Genomic DNA, 18,243 nt, shown 5'->3' on the forward strand with positions numbered 1-18,243 from the left:
ATTGGATCTAAGATCCAATAGTTCTTATAACTCATATTATATATATATATATATATATATATATATATATATATATATATATATATATAAGATACAATGATCGAGCCCTTATTGAGCCGAGCTCGAGTGAGTTGAGTTTGGCTTGACTTGGCTCAAATTCGAACAAAAAAAATCTAGCTCAACTCGACTCATTTAGGGTTCGACTGATGCTTTAGACAAGCTGAGCTCATGAGCCAATGAGCTATTTGGTAGCTCTAGTTTAAAGTGATATGTCTATAGATAATGTAACATGATAGCTATTAAGCTAGCAATATAGGAAGAATTACAACCTTATGAGAATTTAGTATTAGGAGAGTGAGACAGAGGAAATACTCCTCCCACTTAAGGATTTTATTTTATTTGACAACTTCGAGACTATGATAGAACAACTCTCTTAAGTAAATAAAAAATTGATACAAAAATAAGTAGGGGGTAAAGTGAATTTTTAAAATAAAATTAACATATAACACTTTGCATTTTAATGAAATTGCAGTTTACACCATATATTTTAACTATTTATAAATTGAGTCCCCATAATTTAGCGAATATGTATAGGAAACACCTCAGGTTAGGTTTGAACTTAACACTATTTGGGCAGATGATAATATTCTATCAAATTTAATTTTTATAAATAAGATGGCTAAAATCTAAAATACCCTTATATTGGGTTGGATTATGTTAAATTGTGTATAGTTGAGTTGAGTATATATTAGGTAAGTATAACATAATTGAGGATAGTTTCTTAATCTTTTTAGTATAATTAATTTAACATAGGAGTTTGATTAAGTTTAGTTCGTTAAATTATAAGGATCTATTTACAAATAATAAAAATATAGGGTGCAAATTGTAATTTCGTTATAAGCCTGGGTATCATATGCAAATTTCCCTTTTGTTTTTTAACGAGTGGGTGCATGAGTAAATGGGCTATAGTTTCGGGGTGTTAGTGTAATTATCCCGTGAAATAAGTTATTAATCTATCTAGTCGAGCTCGCCTCCGACTCGCTCCGTGCAGGTCCGAGTCTATCCGAGATTCCGAGTTGAAGAAAAACAAATAAATCGAATTCTAATTTAATTTCTTCGTCGTTCTCCATCGACGCCCATCTCCCCCAAATCCCACCCTCTCCTTCCTCTCCTCTCAGCCTTCCTTCCTCCCACCTCCTCCTCCCAAAACCCTAACCCTTATCCTAATTCCCTCCTTGGGCGACAGATCAACAAGGTCGGCGCCATGGTGCTCGCGGAGCTGGGCGGGAGCATCTCCCGCGCGTTGCAGCAGATGAGCAACGCCACCGTCATTGACGAGAAGGTCCTCAGCGAGTGCCTCAACGAGATCTCTCGCGCGCTCCTCCAGTCTGATGTCCAGTTCAAGATGGTCCGCGACATGCAGGCCAACATCAAGCGGATCGTCAACCTCGACGACCTCGCCGCCGGCCACAACAAGCGCCGCATCATCCAGCAGGTGATTTCTCTCTCCCCTACCCTTTCAATCCGTTTGCTTCTTGTATCATCGATTGTGCGTGCGCTGCGTTGATTCAGAATTAGGTTAGATTTTGATTCATGATGGATGATCTGGATATAATTAATCAAATTTGACATATTTTTATTAAAATTTATTGATATTATAGTTTTCATTACCGAAATTTATGAATCTAATGAAAAGGATGTTTCATATTTGAAACAATTGGATGTTATAATTTGTTATCATATGATGAGGAATTGTTTTGTTAGCATATGTTTCATGAGTCATTTGATGATTTGTGGCATATTATCTTTGGAAGGGAAGTGGGAGATAAAGAGACCTATCGACCATTTTCTTTGTAAGATAGAACTACATATAAGCTTTGATCTATGTTGATGATGTATTGAAGAAATGAATGAGGGCAATGGATCACATGATGACTTTGTGCTTATAAACATTATTAGATATGTAGTCATATAAAAAATTGGCATTGGGTCAAGAACGAGTTGATGAATTGTGTGATGTTTCTAAGTTTTAGAAGCCTAATTAAGCCTGAGCACACCTGGTTGGTGAATGGCTATGAAGATGCTTGCAGCATTATGATTTAAGTGAAACTAAAGATGTGAGATGGATGTTCATTGGGACTTTGAAAATCAGAAAGATGTTTTCTGATGGAGGGAAATGATTCGGTATTCATTTTTAGTAATTTATTTATTGTTTTATCTAGATTACACTTTAAAGCTTATGAACTAGTTTTGGCAAGAGTGTTGCTGATGGAGTTTGAGTGACCAATTAATTCTCTTATTGCAGTAAAAGTTCTTCTCTTCCCTTATATGGGTGATGGGTCTAAAATTCTTGTAATAGGCTTTGCACTAATCTTAAATTTTTACATGATAAGATCACTTATTTCATATAGTGCAAATAAGGCTGTCGCATTGCTTAATAATAACATAACAATTATATGCGTGACTACTGACTACTTCTTGACTGCTTCATCATTTCTTATGTTATCAGTAGTTTAAAATTTTTTCATCCAGTTTCTACATGATGAAGAGTTTGAAAAGTTAAACTAAAGGATCTTTCAGGCGATAGATGGTTGAGCACCTGAATTTTAGATAGTCAGGTACTTGGTACATTACTGTTTTAGTGTTACTGTTCACAACTGTAAATCTTGATTTTTTTATAGTTCATGTCCTGGCTGTGGGACCATAAGTGTATGTTTTTCTTTCTTTGCGTTGGGTAATGAATGGTATTATACTATTATGTATGGTAGTGCCAGTGGTCTGATGTAGAGAACAAAATGCTTGTGTTATTTTTTGCTTGTATGACTTGTTGCTAGTTAATTGCGATTGTTGTGATTATTAAAATAATATCCTTATTTTTCTGGGACAGCACCTACATTTGTCTCTAGAAATTAATTTGATAGCCTTTCTTTTTCCTCTCTTGCCATGTTATAAGAAAATCTGTTTGATTTTTCCTTCCTCAGGCTATCTTTAATGAACTATGCAAGATGTTGGATCCTGGAAAACCTTCCTTTGCTCCAAAGAAAGGGAAGCCAAGTGTGATCATGTTTGTGGGTTTACAAGGTAAGGCTACTTTGCAGTTTGAACATTCATACTGCAGCATAAAACATCACGGAAAATGTTATGACTTATGACAAAGCTATATTTTGATTATTTTCTAATATTAAGTTTCATTCCCACAATGATTTAGCATTTGCCAATGCACATAAAAGCGGAGAGAGTAGCAAAGAATATTATATGCTTATATGTTAGTGACTAGAGTAATCAAACAACATGAAATGCAAGCTGAACTAATTTCATGCACTATTCTAGTTCTATAGGTTGTAGTTCAGTCTGACAATAGAGCACCTAATGGCATAGGTTTGCGAGTTCCATCATGAAGAAAACCTTTCATCAGTGGGAATAGCATACATCTTGCAATTCCTAGACAATGCATTGGTGGATCCAGTTTTCAAAAAGCACCTTGTGTTGGCTGGTAAGCAGTGGGGTTGGGTAAACCGCCCGTCATATGGCATATGCAGCTTCTGGTCTTATTCATATGCGTCAGCATATACAACATGTGAATGGCACATGAACTAAATACGTTGATGTGCCCACATAAACATACATACCTATAGTGGCATTTTTGTTTTAATGACATGTTTATGTATCTCTTCATTTTTTTCATAGCTATTTGGTGGTTGTAATTTGCATTTCTGGTGTTTAGTTAATCTATTGTTTTTGCTTGTTTAGCTTTTGGCATTTTTTATATTTTGTCAGCAGTACCTTGTGACATCATATTTTTAGGAATATTGGCTTGTATAATATAATTAGAAAGTATCAATAATTATTCGATTATTCATGATTAGGATTTTGATGAAGATGACTCTTCGCACATCTTTTAGTTGTTTTTCTCTATTTCTTACTTTGTTTTTTTAATTTTTTCTTTGTAAAAATCAAACATACAATGTATAACGTAAATATATACTACTTTTAATATTTCTTTCGCTAGGCTTATATACAATGTGTAACCTACATGTTGTGTATGTGCTATGTGGCAACTTCACTGATTGAATCCTTTTGCCTGATATATGTATTAGAGAGGGTTGTGACAAGATTTTGGACTAGAATCACAAGATTATAAGTCATGTTAAGCTTGCTGATATGGTTTTGTATCTATTACATTTTCTGAGTGTAGTTTACAATAAAAATGAAAAAGGGGGCAATGGTTACCTCATTAGGTAGGGTTGTTGAACTACTTGCAAGCGTATATATCATTGTAAAACAACACATATTTACAATGTTTGACACATAAAAAACATCACATTGACCATTTGAAAGCAGATTATGATTGCACAAATGTTATAGACTTTAGGCAATGTTTTTGATATCCCCTTATCTTGAATGAAATGCTTTATTTTTTATTGCAATTGTCTAAATCTGGGCCTTATATTTTGTTGCTGAAGTAGGTCCTGTGTAGTATCAGGACCAATACACACTCTGTTAGTTCATTTTTTCATGATATAACATGCATCATAATTGCTTTTGCTAGTTTGTAAAGGTTTCTTAATTGATCTGGGAACTTCTCATGTGTTGGCTCTTGATTTGCTCTTGTCACTGTGTTTCCAGGTTCTGGAAAAACCACGACATGTACAAAATATGCATATTATCATCAGAAGAAGGGATGGAAACCTGCATTGGTTTGTGCTGATACATTTAGAGCTGGTGCATTTGATCAGTTAAAGCAAAACGCAACCAAAACTAAGATTCCTTTTTATGGAAGGTATTGTATATTTCCTACTTAAGTTGCCTGTCTTAAACATACTGTGATTACATGCTTCTGATTATGATTTACTTGATAATTGATTTTATTAAATCATCAAATCTATATAAAGCCTAGTGATGATCACAGTCAATTTTTCAATGTTCTTTTTGTTGCTTCTCTGTAAAATCTTCTGTACCCTGTAGCATGTGTACTCCTTTCGGTTGAACTTATTGTATTTGTTGAATGAGGTGTAGAATTAGTGAAGGCGAGGATAGCTGCTCCTTATAGTACTTGTCTATTTATCACATGGACTTTTTCTATTTTCTTTCATAACTGCAGGCTGTTTTTCATAGTAGTAAAGAGCTCAATGTCTCTCATCTGTAAATATGATTTTCTTGCGGATATGGGTCTTTTTTTTCTTCTACAGACTGTGTAGTCATAAATATTAGAGAGCACAGGATCTTGCTTCAAGCGGCCTAATTTTGTGTCTCCTATTTTGTTTGTTAAGACATTGAAAATTTTGTTTCTCTCCGGGAGTTTTGATTAGTCACTTCTTTTACAGCTATATGGAGTCTGATCCTGTGAAAATTGCTGTTGAGGGTGTAGAAAGGTTCAAGAAAGAAAACTGTGATCTGATTATTGTAGATACAAGTGGAAGGCACAAACAAGAGGCTGCACTTTTTGAAGAAATGCGTCAAGTCTCAGAAGCAACGGTAGATATATTCTCATGCTTAAGGATGTTCCACCAAACTATCCATCTAGCAACCAAATCAATTAACTTTTGTTGTACCCTTCCTGCAGAAACCCGATCTTATTATATTTGTCATGGACAGCAGCATTGGTCAGGCTGCATTTGATCAGGCACAAGCATTTAAACAAAGTGTTGCAGTTGGAGCTGTGATTATTACCAAGATGGATGGTCATGCAAAAGGTGGTGGAGCACTTAGTGCGTAAGTACTGTTGGTAGGACAAGCTACAATTTTCAAATAGTTTTATAGGACAAGCTCTTCTGTCGGATCTTATTCACTTCTTTACTGCCTCTTTCATTTAGAAATTATTACTTCTAGAATTTTAGTGTTTCTTCTTGATGCAATGTTATCCTGAGATACTCTTTGTTTCAAACATCCAAAGCACTTGATATGTTTCCAATCTATCCTGAATGGGACTTGCTTCTTAATAGGCACCAAATGACTGGGAGAAGATCTGCCTTTTTTTTCCTATTTAATTAGAATACTAAGCAATTAAATACAGATATAAGTTTAATTTAAGCATCTGTAGTGTGAGTCTTGCCAATGGTCGCCATTCCCTTTGATCTAGAGGGTTTGTGTAAGGCAAACAACCGCTTCAGCAAATGGGGGTAATGATTGCACATCTGTCCTCCCTTGGACCTTGCACTGGCAGAAGCATGCATTTGAAAGCTCTTCGTCTTATATATCAATGTTAATGGGCTGGAAATATGTTTGCACCATGTAAGCAAACTGATATGAAATATATCAAGAGAGTATCACTAGTTAATGAAATATAGTCGGTTTTATTTCCTGTTTGTTCTATCTTTTTTATGTACAGATATTTGGCTTATAGAGGGTGTCGCTTGGTGTGACAAATAAGGCTTGCCTCTTACATCAAGTGTCATGGTCTCGTGGTTTCAAGTAATTGAGACAACCTATCCCAGTAATGTTAAGCTATGCTCGTCTCCTTTGCTGGACCCCATGTTGGATGGGAACATCAAGCACAGAGACATTCAATTAGGATATCTTAATGTAAGATAACCTAAAAAAGTAGAAATTGTAATATTTGTGTCACTTGGACTGTATGTTCTTGCATCTATGCACACTCCTCTTTGGTTGATAAGCAGTCCAAATGGCTCTCAGAAAGTTAATTGTTCTTGTACTTGTAAGCTGGCATTCTGAAAGGCAGAACACATCACATCTATCGTATTTGAACACATCTAACCGACAAACCTTGTTGTGACATTGATATTCCACTTGTTTCATCTGCAGGGTTGCAGCCACAAAAAGTCCAGTTATATTTATTGGAACTGGAGAGCACATGGATGAGTTTGAAATTTTTGATGTCAAACCATTTGTTAGCCGTCTTTTAGGTGATCCATGGACCTGTTATTTTCGTTGATATCATTTTTGTTTGCTCTATTGTGTAGTTGGCTTACTGATCCACGATTCTATTACTAGGTATGGGTGACTGGTCTGGATTTATGGACAAAATTCACGAGGTTGTACCTACTGATCAACAACCTGAGCTTCTGCAGAAGCTCTCTGAAGGAAGCTTTACTCTGCGACTTATGTATGAGCAGTTTCAGAACATACTGAAAATGGGTCCTATAGGACAGGTTGGTTATGTATAGTTTTTTGGGATGTATCAGACTTCTTTTTTCCTTATTCTGGAGAGATAAAATTGAATAACACACAGCATTTAATCTGCATTACTCGTCTTGCAGGTCTTCTCTATGTTACCTGGATTTAGTGCAGAGTTAATGCCAAAAGGTCATGAAAAAGAAAGCCAGGCTAAGATCAAGCGGTTCATGACGATGATGGATTCAATGACAAATGCAGGTAAATCTTGTCTGTATGTCTTAGTAAGTAGTGACGCCAAAAACTAATATTCTTCTTGGCTGCTAAACAATGCAGAGCTGGATAGTACAAACCCTAAGCTCATGAATGAGTCGAGAATATTGCGGATAGCCAGGGGATCAGGCAGGCCCATGAGGGATGTTATGGATATGCTTGAAGAATACAAGCGGCTGGCCAAGATCTGGAGCAAGATGAAGGGGCTCAAGATCCCAAAGAAGGGTGAAATGAGTGCGCTGTCTCGCAACATGAATGCCCAGCACATGAGCAAGGTTCTTCCCCCGCAGATGCTGAAGCAGATTGGTGGCATGGGTGGTCTGCAGAGCTTGATGAAACAAATGGGCTCCAAGGAAATGGGTGGAATGGGTGGATTGGGTGGATTGGGTGGAATGTTTGGAGGCGGGGAAAGATAAAATCTAATCCAACACAAGTATTAGCACGGGAAAGACTAGTTTACAGATCATCAGCCATCCAGGATTTTTAGTTTCAATGGTCACCGTAAGGAAACACTGCAGAGAGCCGCGGTCCATCAAGGCTCAGTTGAATCATACATCTAGTTGTAGATTGAGAGCTGTATTCGCTGTAACCAATAGCCTATGGCATTGAGAAAGGCATTGAAATTTGTTTAACAAGTTTATTACTTGACAGATAGTTTGTTTGGTGAATGGCCAGACCAGGTTAGAAATGTGATTTTGGTGTTTATTCGGATGAAAGAATTGGATTGTAGCATCTGAACTAATTTGAGTTGATAATTCTCAATTGGCTGGAGAGAGCGGGGAGTCTTGGACGTGCAAAAGATCATTGCCAAAGTACTTGCTCCGATTTCATGCAGGATCTTGGACATAGGTAAATAAGTCATAATTCATATCTCTTGTATGTGAATTAGGAATCCTTCCTCAGTATATTAGGAATTAGAAAAAAATAATAATAATAATTTCAACAAAGATATGAATTAGGAATCTGTTCCTTTCTTCAAACGAAAGGAACAGATTCTCGAAATGCCTTTTTAGATCTTCCTCAGTGTCTCAGTTATTTACATAACGTGAGAAGCAGATGAATAATTATATGCTTTCGAAAGGTCTACCTTCGCCGTTGGAGAGAATTACCTGGTCTCGCCTCTTCTCCAACCAAAATCCGGCCTCTGCTTACAATCAAAATTGGAAGGCTGGAAGAGTAAACTTCTTTTCCATGCAACATATTTTGTTCTCATGAAGTAGGTTCTTGTTAAATTGTTTGGTTCTTAGTGGCATCCTAATGTACTTCATATCCTCATTTATACCCACAAACTAGTTAATGGCTCTACCATGGCTCTTAACATGTTAAAACTAGTTAATGGCTCATACTTTTCAGACTATCCTTTTGATACTCCAGGTGGTTGACTATGTATCTCTCTATTATGATCTATTTTACGGATAGATGTAACACTATAACTGCTAATAATCTCACTAGATAGGCTCTCTGTTCTCAATGTATGTTGTAAAGCCTGGTTAGGCCTACCTCTTGAAGCCTTATATAATTCTGAACATGAATGAATTTAGTCTACAGACTTTCTCTCTCTCAGAGAAAAAAAAAAAAAAAAAAAACTCTTAGGAACAGTATCCCTTAACCTAATATTTTTTGTTTGCATGTTAATAATCATAGATCCTTTAAGGAAGGAAACACTAGTTTGAAGATTAATTAGAAGATAATATGAGAATGAGATATGCTTATCTTTATTATTTGGAGGTTATTATGAATTATTTGATATCCGTATATATACTCTTAGCTAAAACAAATATATGAAAACTAGAATAACAATATTTTTTTATATATTTAAATTATTCAAATTTTAATAGTTAGGAGATTAAAGGCTTTAAAGGATATACATGCAAATTTCTCTCATATATATATATATAAAATATAAAGAAAAAAATCATAGAAGTAATAGATCGAATATAATATAGCTCATATATAAAATTTACATGTTTATATATACAGGTATATAAGTAGAAAATTTATATATTAGATATAATAGCATTCTATGTAATTATGGTACATTTATATCTAAATAAACATAGTATCCCATTCGAATTATTCTTCTGAAACTATTCGATTCGAATACAATTCAAATTTAATACTGGCAATACACGAGGGCTTTATTAACAAAAGATTATTATAAATTATTTAAAGTGGTTCTAAAAAGTTACCAGAAAGAAAATCTTATTATTTTTTTTTGTAAGAAAAAAATAGTGATTAATAGTTTATGCTTTAAAAGAGCGAGGGTTATTTTTTGTTATCATGACAACTTTTGTTAAGAATATTTCCTCAAAATCTAATCATAATGATAATTTTAGAAGATTTAAATGATTTTAGTGATAATTATGATATTTTTAAATGATACAATGATAATTATAATATTTAAAAAAATTTGGTGGCAACTATAGGTAAAAACATGAGATTTTTTTTACTATATTAAGTTTGTCACTAAGAATCAAGACCATAATTTTTAAATATAAGTTTTCTAATTCAATAATTTATGCAAATATTTTGAAAATTATTTAGTAAATTGCTTAAATTTTGAGAGGGAGCGGAGAATTTTTTGAACTAAAATTTTTAAATATAAACCGCTGAATCGAAAAGTAATTTATATCTTTTATATATATATATATATATATATATATATAAAGTTTTTGGACCGTAAAATAAAAAAAATAGTTTGGGAGGGTTAGTTTGGTAAAAACGAAGAAAAAACCCTCCCTAATAATAATAATACACCATTTTTACCAACTTCCTACAACTGTGCGTATTACCATTTTCCAAATCAAGAAGACTGTATCTCAACCGTTGGATCTTAACCTCGGGCCCAGAAAGCATAATCTCAAACCCTACATTCCAGATCTAAGGGCCCATATCTCTCACTGCCTCGATCTCTCTCTACACAACCTAACCTCCTCTCCTCCGTCGCCGTCTCCGGCGACAGCGGCTCCTCCTCCGCTCTCCGCCGCCGTGACGGTCGGATGCCTGTAAGTCGCTATCCATGGCGACCGCGGAAGCCCCCGTCTCCGAGAAGAAGCTGATCGCTACGACGACGTCTATGAGCGAAGATCGAATAGAGGCCGAGAAGGACGCGCACGGGAGCGCGGAAGAGCTACTGAGCCAAGATAGCCATTCGGATAAGAAGAGGTACGGCGGAGTTTGCTGACTTGTTGTTTAGTTCGGTTGATTGCTATGTGATGTGCTCTTTTTATTGGCTCAGGGATGATGGATGCAAGCATTGTAGCTGTAAGAAATCCAGGTGCTTGAAGCTGTAAGATTCTTCTTTCACTCTATTATGCGGGGATTTCGCATTAATTTATTCTCTGATAGAGTAAATGAGAAGAAAAAAAAAGAAGACCATTTCGTTCCATTATTTTAGTTCATAGTGCACCTATGTGTAAAGACCCATCTTATTGTAGAATAACATGCATATCAAATATTAACTCTTGCTAAATTTCCACTTAGTTCTAATTTTAACTGACTAATGATTCAAAGGGAATTGGGTTGTATTGTTCCACACACATTAGTTCTAATGTAGAGAATATTAGGTTAAGTTTGTGAGAATCAGTTAAGATGGTCATATATGAAAAGAAGATCACCCAGGGCACCAAATCCGAGGGACCTGCATTAGGCAGATCTTGCCTGGGTGCTTCTTGGATCCACGTGTCATTGGACTTAGTATTTGTTATAAGATTTATGAGGTTGCTAAATTGATGGAGCTCGAGTGCTTGTTATGGTCTTGTTGTATTGATTTAGAATCTTATTTTGTAGATCATTTTCTTGATTTTTGAGCCGCCTTGACTCCTAGACTTCTGCTTGGCCGTGCTTTAATACCTAGTTACAAGACTATCTTATGTCTGCCTTCCTACTGCTTACAATCTTCTAAAATGTTGTCCTTAACATTACATCCTTGAACCTTTGCTCTTTAACCACATAAGTTTCTATGTGATGCTCTTCAAAATCTTGTATTCTTGTTCTTCAACAGTAGTTATATTGCCCATTTTTTAATCTGATGTTGACATGTTAGTAATTAATCTCTAGCACCTATTGCATGTATATTTGATGCTTGCAGTCATTCCCAATTATTAGTATCCAGTAGAGTAAAAAGACGTCTCATGCACAATGCCAATGTGAGGTCTGTGGATGGAAGATCTATGTAGATTTACCTGCATTATCGATGAGCCTATTTGCAGGACTTTGACTTTTTGAATGCAAGGGACAAGCCTAACCACTGGTAGAGTAATCCATTAAATATAACTGTATGCCACTCTTGAGTTGCTCTTGAACATTAACTTAGTAGAGATTCTTCATATGAAAAAGTCAGACATTTAGCTTGTTGTTCTAGAAGTACTAGCTATTCTCAAAGCGATTGAGCTGCTTGGGCCTGTTAAAAATTTGTTAGCTTGACTCTTGAATATTATTTGTCGCAATCCATATACTATAGGCATCTGAATTTTGTAAAATGTTCCTGCATTTGACATGCATTAGCCATGGTCATTCAATTTATATGTTTACATATCCCAATAAGATATACACGGGGAACTTTTATGTTCAGTCGTCTTGAATGTTCATTTCCACAAAGTTCTGCTGTTCACCATTTTTTTAAGGACAAACCGGTCTTATTGTGTATACTGTCAAGTATAGGGACCGGTATATGAAGGCTCAAAATCATCAAATAGGAACTCTGCTTATATTTTTGAGCTAAAGCCATTTTCTTATTAATGTGGGATCAAATTGGAACTCTGCCTTTTTGTGTCCTATTACAGTTACTGTGTGTGTTTTGCTGCTGGAATCTTCTGTTCTGAACCCTGTGCATGCCGACTATGTTTTAATAAGCCTATTTATGGAGAAACTGTCCAGTCTACCCGCAAGGAGATATGGTTACGGAAACAAGTTGCGTTGCCTCTAAAAGTGGTTTGTACACCTGAGGCTGGTCAGGAAGTAGGGGTTAGCATCTGAGATCCAACTACATGCTTTAAATTTGATTTTGTTGTTTATCTTCCCCTTTCTGATTATATGATTCTATTCTTTTTGATAAGCAACAGGAAGATGTAAAAAAGTCTCCTGCCTTGGTCCAGCATAGAAGAGGATGCAATTGCAAGAAATCAAGTTGCCTAAAGAAATATTGCGACTGTTATCAGGTTTTGCATCTTTGCTTGCTTAATCTGCGTTCTTTTTGTTGTACGCTATGTGATATTCAATTGATTCCTCACTCTCATCGGAAGGGCGGCATTGGGTGCTCCATAAATTGCAGATGTGAGGATTGCAAGAATGTTTTTGGAAGAAAAGTTGGTGAGTGTGAATTCAAGCTATTTAACCAGAAGCTGCAATGTTTTTAAATACTTGATCAACTTCTAACTTCATTATTTTCAATATTAGACAGTTTTACTAAATGATTTCTCTCCCTTACTCTACAAAGTTGCATACCCTCCATTCCTTATATAAATTTAGACCTGATCAAACGGCTCAGCCCAGCCCGATTTGGATCGGGCTAAGCTTGGCCCGAGCTTGAATTACCAATGAGTGGCACGGGCCAGCCCTTTGCCCGTCCGGCCTGACCTAAAAGTCCGGTTTGGAAGCCTGCTCGTTCAGTACTCTGTACTATTTAAATTTTTTTAACATATTAATTTTTTCTAAAAAAAGAGAGGAATAGAAATATTTTAAAAAAAAAGCTAATGGCAAAAAAATTCTAAAAATTTGCGCTAGCTCGGCCTGGTCAGCTCGCTCTCTCACAGGCTAAAGTGCGATAACGGGCTAGACTATTCTAGCTTGGCCCGAACCGATCCGACTCGTTCGTGTATGGGCTAGCAAACACAGTGGCTAACCCGGTAGGCTCGGCCCAACCCGCTCGATGATCACGTTTATATAAATATGATAGTTTTCTTTTTGATAAAAGGTCCCGTTTTTGTTTCAATAGGTGGTTTTAAAAGATATTCTAGATATTATGTGTGTGCAATTGCATGCTTGTGTACTGGGTCTCCATTATTGGCAAACTCATCGCTTTTCTTCACAACTAACACAACCCCTCCTTTTTCTCTTAAAATGTGGAATTTTAATTAAGTGGAGTGTACATCTTAATCTTCTAGGATGACATTTCTGAGAATCAACTAGTGCCAGATCTGTTTTGATTTGCTATTAATTTCTAGGCCATCTTTTTCAGAGACTATTGGTTCAAAGCCTTTCCAAAAATATGTCGGTCTTTGCAACATAATAAGACATTGTCAAATAGTTCCAGACCTTAATATAATCCGACTCCAAACTAAGGTTTCAAAACTCGGTATTGGCCATCCTGAAAGACGATACATATCCATCGTATCGGCTGTATTGACCACCCGCATCGAATTAGATTATTTTTTAATCATATAAATTCTAAATATCATTTAAAAAAATATAGATTTTTTTTAAAATTTAGAAAAATGATAAGAAAGTAATAATTATTTATATAAAGTCTAAAACCTAAAAATTACATTAGTTATTCAAAAATTTGATGAATACCGAGTTGACTCTCTTTATCTTTCTCCTTCTCTTTTTTCTTCCCTTTCTCTATTACTGCCAAGACAATTTTTTTTCTAATTTTCTTTCCTTTCTTCTCTCTACATTCTCTCTCTTATTGCCACAAGGCAATTTATTTTAATTTCTTCTCTCTCCCTCCTCTTTTTCTCTCTTTCTCTCTCGATCTCTCTCAATCTCTCTCTTTCTCCTTCTTTCTTACTATTGCAAAGTAATTTTTTATCTCTGATTTTTTTCCTTTCTTCTCTCTCCATTCTCTTACCCTCTCAATCTCTTTCCCTCTCTCTCTCTCTCTCTCTCTCTCTCTCTCTCTCTCTCTCTCTCACTCACTCTCCACTCTCTCTTGTCTCTCTATGTCACTCTATGTCACTCTCTGTTTTTTACTGTAGTAACAGAGATTGAAGGAGAGAGAAAGGCTGACGGAGAAAGAGATTGAAGAAAAGAAAGAGAGGAAGATGAAGAGAGAGGGAGACGCTAGAGAGAGAGAGAGAGTAGAGAGAAATGAGAGAGATGGGGCACCAGTGAGAGAAAAAATGAAAAAAAAAGAGTGAGAAGAGAGAGGAGAGCTCGTATTGGGCGGGATCGGCTGATACGACCGACACCTGGCTGAAACCAGTCATTTCATCTGATCCCAATCTGTTTCGGCCGATCCCACTCAGGATTGACCGAAACTTGGAACCATGCTCCAAACTAACTTATGGAACAACTATATATCATGTTTCCTGAAATCTAATTAGTGGAGAAGCTAGTTGATTGGAAGAAATATTCAAGGCCTAAGTATTAAATCTATTTAATAGGGAATTCTGAACTCAGATTAAACAAGTAGCAAGTTTTGTACCTATATATTGAACTTATTGATGTTCCCATTGAGTTTTGCTAGTGTTTTGCAGATAATATCTTGATGTAGCGACTTGCTTATCTAGCGAAATTCTAAGGACTGACGATAAATTTTGTAGCTCAAAAGGCACTTTATTTCCTACCGATATAAGAACAGACATCCAGAGTAATAGATACCAGTTATCATCATTTTCTTTACATGTTCTCATTTGTCTTATGCAGTTTATTGAACCTCTGCTTGATCTCCTGTTAGATATAAAAGTTTAGAATGTTTTGGAATGCCGTGTATGTGTAACTGATGATGACGTGACAAGAATTGAATGATTTGAGCTGTTAACTATGTCCTATAGTGTTCTAATGTGTCCAAAAGGTATACTCTGCCAACTGCCAAGAAACTCAAAATTTGGATCCTTTGGGTTAACACTATAACAATAACACTAGTTATCATTGCTATAAAATGAAGAAGTTTCGTCATGTAGATCAAATTCAAAAGTGGATTTAAAAAAAGTGGGAGATAAAACAGTTAAGTTAGTCTTGACATTATGCTGAGCATTCTGGCTATGAGTGGTGAGGTATAGTAATCTTTTGTTGCAGTTGGGTTTTGGACTGGTCAATTCTTCATGTTGAAATGCATGTTTATGAAATGGATTTTCGTTTTCATTCTGGCTACGAAAGGTGAAGAGGATAATTTATCTGCTATGAGGCCTAAGCATGTTTGCTCAATTTTGAAATTGCCGGCATGTTACTCTTTTTTAATATGCACACAAAGGTTTCATTTTCCTTGTGAAATGGGTATCATCACAGAAGGCGGAAGAAATCTCACCTCAAATAGACGGAACAGTGCAAATTTGGGTCATAGTGAGGATGAAGAACATGATGCTGGTGCAGAATGTTCACCTCATTGTCGATCTCCTATCTCAAGAGAGTCTTCGTTCCAACAAGAAACTCCAGATGTTATTGGAGCTGTAATGATGGATGGGCAGCTGCACCCACAACCAGTGTCACAGCTGCAACCATGGCATTGTTTGAAAAGGCACAGAGATGATAGATTTGTAGATGGCATGGAAGGCTACATGGAATATAAAACTCAGAGGGATATGCAGCTGCCAAAGCGCGAAGACAAATATACCATTTCTAGGTGTATTGAGGTGATGAACGGAATGGCAGAGCTCTCTCCACATGAAAAGTCACTAGCCCCTGATGTCTTCCTGGAACTAAGTAATCGTGAGATATTTCTCTCTCTCGCTGCTGATATTCGAACTATGTGGTTGAGACGTAAAATAAAACATCTTATGTAGGGCTGTTCATTTATTTCTGTTGTACTTATCTGGAATATTTCTCCTTTTAACAGCTTCTCTGCAACCATTTAAAGAGTTATTCTATTTTGCAGCGCCTTAAATACTAGCTTAAATGTGGAGTTAGTAGGCAATTCTTTGCTACCAAGTGATTTAACCATTCAAATAACTTGTTAAAAAGTTTGTTATATTGTATGTGCCATCACAAATGAAGTATAAATTGATCTTTTCTTCCTTTTTTTTTCTTAAATTTGGCAGGTATTTGCAGATGATGTGCATGAAACTGAGGTGCATATATATATTGTTGAAGAAAATGAGAAAGAAACTCTTTAATATTAAGCTTATCATAATAATACATTGATAAAGTTCATTATTCTCCTGTGAGTTCACCAGATAAGATAATTAAGCTTGATCTCAATGAGGTCAATTTCCTGTGTTAGGATGTAACAATCCTCCTTGTTTTCCAATCAAATGCTAAAGAATGAATTAGGATAATAATCTTCTTATCCCTTCTCCACGTTTACTTAAAAAAGATATCTATATAATCTTGTTGTTTGGAATGAGGTAGAGATTCATGTCACTATGTTTCTATTTTCTATTTTACTCATAAGTTTCAATAAGAATGTAATAGATTAAGGGGAAATTTGGAAAAGTTAACTTAGGTGGCAATGAAATATTCCATCCATATTCTACCTCAAATCATCAGATTTTATTATGTACACTGAATATAACCAAATCCACTTAAATCAATTGAAATCTCATCAATGGTTCTAAACAGCAGATCTATGAAACCATAGATCAATTGAATTCTACTTTGGGATTCCAAACAGGGTGTAAATCTTTCTATGGTTTCATTACTTGGAAACCATTCTACTATCCAGAGTTTAATTGCACTTCATAGTATAGTCCAAGTAGCCAAGTATGACTGAAAAATGACTTTAGAGTAGTACTAATCCTTATGGAAAGACTACTGGTGTTTGGACATGGCACAGCCTCTAAAACAGTTGCAAATATTTATAAGGCAACTGTCTGTAGGAGGACAAGTTTGTGCAACATGAAAGACCCATTTTTTATTTTATTTAAAGACATAACTGTCATCCTAAATTTAATACAAAAAAGAATCTATTTTCACTGTAGTTCTAAATAAAACGCTAAACTGTTAAACATTTTAATCCAGTCAAAAGTAAAATGCTAAGCGGATCAGCGTTTTTCAAGTAAAATACTGATTATATCAGCAGTTTTATTAAAAGAAAAATTACTAAAAAATTAAGCGTTTTATTGTTAAAAATATATTTTTAAATTTTGTTTAAGAAGACACTCAACTATTTAAGCCTTTTTAAAAATAAAATACTAATATGCTTAACGTTTTGTTTTTGGCTGTGTAAAACACTGAACTTATCGATGTTTCATATAAAGTTTTTAGTAGAGTTTTAAAAGATGGCTAGTTTGGTCAAAAACTCTCTGTGTGTGAACAATCTAAGAACTAAAATAAATAATATACTAACATTTATTGAGGCCTATCACAAATGAGGAACACAATCCTGCCTCAGTAGCTGTCCATGCTTGGATATAAATGTGCTTTAGAGTTTGTGGTTATTGGTGTCAAAGATATATATATATATATATGCCCACTAGAGTAGAAGCAAGATAGATCTACCTCAAGGTCCTCAACTCATTCATACAAGTATAAAGATTTTCCTTAGGAAAATGAAATGACATACAACAAAAATTAAAATCTTTTAAAGGGAATTAAAAGATACAATGTTAGTTTTGCAATTAGATGGATAGATGCTTAAAGATAGACATTTAATCTAAAAGTTTCATTGAGATAAAAACCAAATAGAAAAAAGAAAAAAAAAAACTCCTTTATGCAACTTCTGACTTCAATTATTTAACCATCAATGCAGGTCCAAAAACACACCATAGGATGCAGGCATATGTGGGCTATCATGGGCACCAGAATCCCATGCCAAAACATGATTGAGAGGACAAAAAGGCAAAAAAAAAGAAAAAAAAAGATCACTCTTATGAGGGTATGATGGCTCATGATGAGATTAAATTGTCAAATAATTGTTCATATCAGAAGTCATAGCCATTGTTCTTGATAACTTCATTTTGTTGTTTCACTTGGCAGTAGGCAATAGGTAAAGATAAGATAAAGGTCATGTCTTTATCACTATCCCTAGTAACTCATAATCCTCTCCAAGCTTAAGCTATATGTAATAATAACTCCTACTTA

At 35.3% G+C, this 18,243-nt stretch overlaps 2 protein-coding genes across 5 annotated transcripts; both read left to right on the top strand.

Annotated features, from left to right (window-relative positions):
* The first annotated feature begins 1,040 nt into the window (after positions 1 to 1,040).
* Positions 1,041 to 8,082, top strand: LOC140796247 (signal recognition particle subunit SRP54 2). The gene is made up of 9 exons (XM_073149185.1): positions 1,041 to 1,495; positions 2,982 to 3,081; positions 4,627 to 4,780; positions 5,325 to 5,475; positions 5,564 to 5,712; positions 6,763 to 6,863; positions 6,952 to 7,109; positions 7,218 to 7,332; positions 7,408 to 8,082. Exons 1-9 carry the CDS (start codon positions 1,265 to 1,267, stop codon positions 7,758 to 7,760), a joined length of 1,512 nt encoding a protein of 503 aa, XP_073005286.1. The 5' UTR covers positions 1,041 to 1,264; the 3' UTR covers positions 7,761 to 8,082.
* Positions 8,083 to 10,224: 2,142 nt separating this feature from the next.
* Positions 10,225 to 16,108, top strand: LOC140796248 (uncharacterized). Of its 4 annotated transcripts, none has more exons than XM_073149186.1 (6): positions 10,225 to 10,509; positions 10,583 to 10,633; positions 12,129 to 12,309; positions 12,402 to 12,503; positions 12,588 to 12,654; positions 15,514 to 16,108. In XM_073149186.1, exons 1-6 carry the CDS (start codon positions 10,364 to 10,366, stop codon positions 16,005 to 16,007), a joined length of 1,041 nt encoding a protein of 346 aa, XP_073005287.1. In that variant the 5' UTR covers positions 10,225 to 10,363; the 3' UTR covers positions 16,008 to 16,108. The 4 variants fall into 4 exon arrangements, with proteins under 4 accessions (XP_073005287.1, XP_073005288.1, XP_073005289.1 ...); XM_073149187.1 differs by having other exon boundaries at positions 15,517 to 16,108; XM_073149188.1 differs by having other exon boundaries at positions 10,226 to 10,509; positions 12,408 to 12,503.
* Positions 16,109 to 18,243: the final 2,135 nt, after the last annotated feature.

Source organism: Typha latifolia, chromosome 10 (genome assembly GCF_019914945.1).
Source record: "Typha latifolia isolate L0001 chromosome 10, TyphaL0001v2, whole genome shotgun sequence".
In the NCBI taxonomy this organism is placed as follows: Eukaryota; Viridiplantae; Streptophyta; class Magnoliopsida; order Poales; family Typhaceae; genus Typha; species Typha latifolia.

Coding starts and splice junctions, on each gene's coding strand:
- LOC140796247 (XM_073149185.1), top strand. CDS start 1,265: ATGGTGCTCGCGGAGCTGGGCGGGAGCATCTCCCGCGCGTTGCAGCAG. Junction 5,476..5,563: donor GTCAAGTCTCAGAAGCAACG/GTAGATATATTC, acceptor CCCTTCCTGCAG/AAACCCGATCTTATTATATT. Junction 7,110..7,217: donor AAATGGGTCCTATAGGACAG/GTTGGTTATGTA, acceptor CTCGTCTTGCAG/GTCTTCTCTATGTTACCTGG.
- LOC140796248 (XM_073149186.1), top strand. CDS start 10,364: ATGGCGACCGCGGAAGCCCCCGTCTCCGAGAAGAAGCTGATCGCTACG. Junction 10,634..12,128: donor AAATCCAGGTGCTTGAAGCT/GTAAGATTCTTC, acceptor GTCCTATTACAG/TTACTGTGTGTGTTTTGCTG. Junction 12,310..12,401: donor AGGCTGGTCAGGAAGTAGGG/GTTAGCATCTGA, acceptor CTTTTTGATAAG/CAACAGGAAGATGTAAAAAA.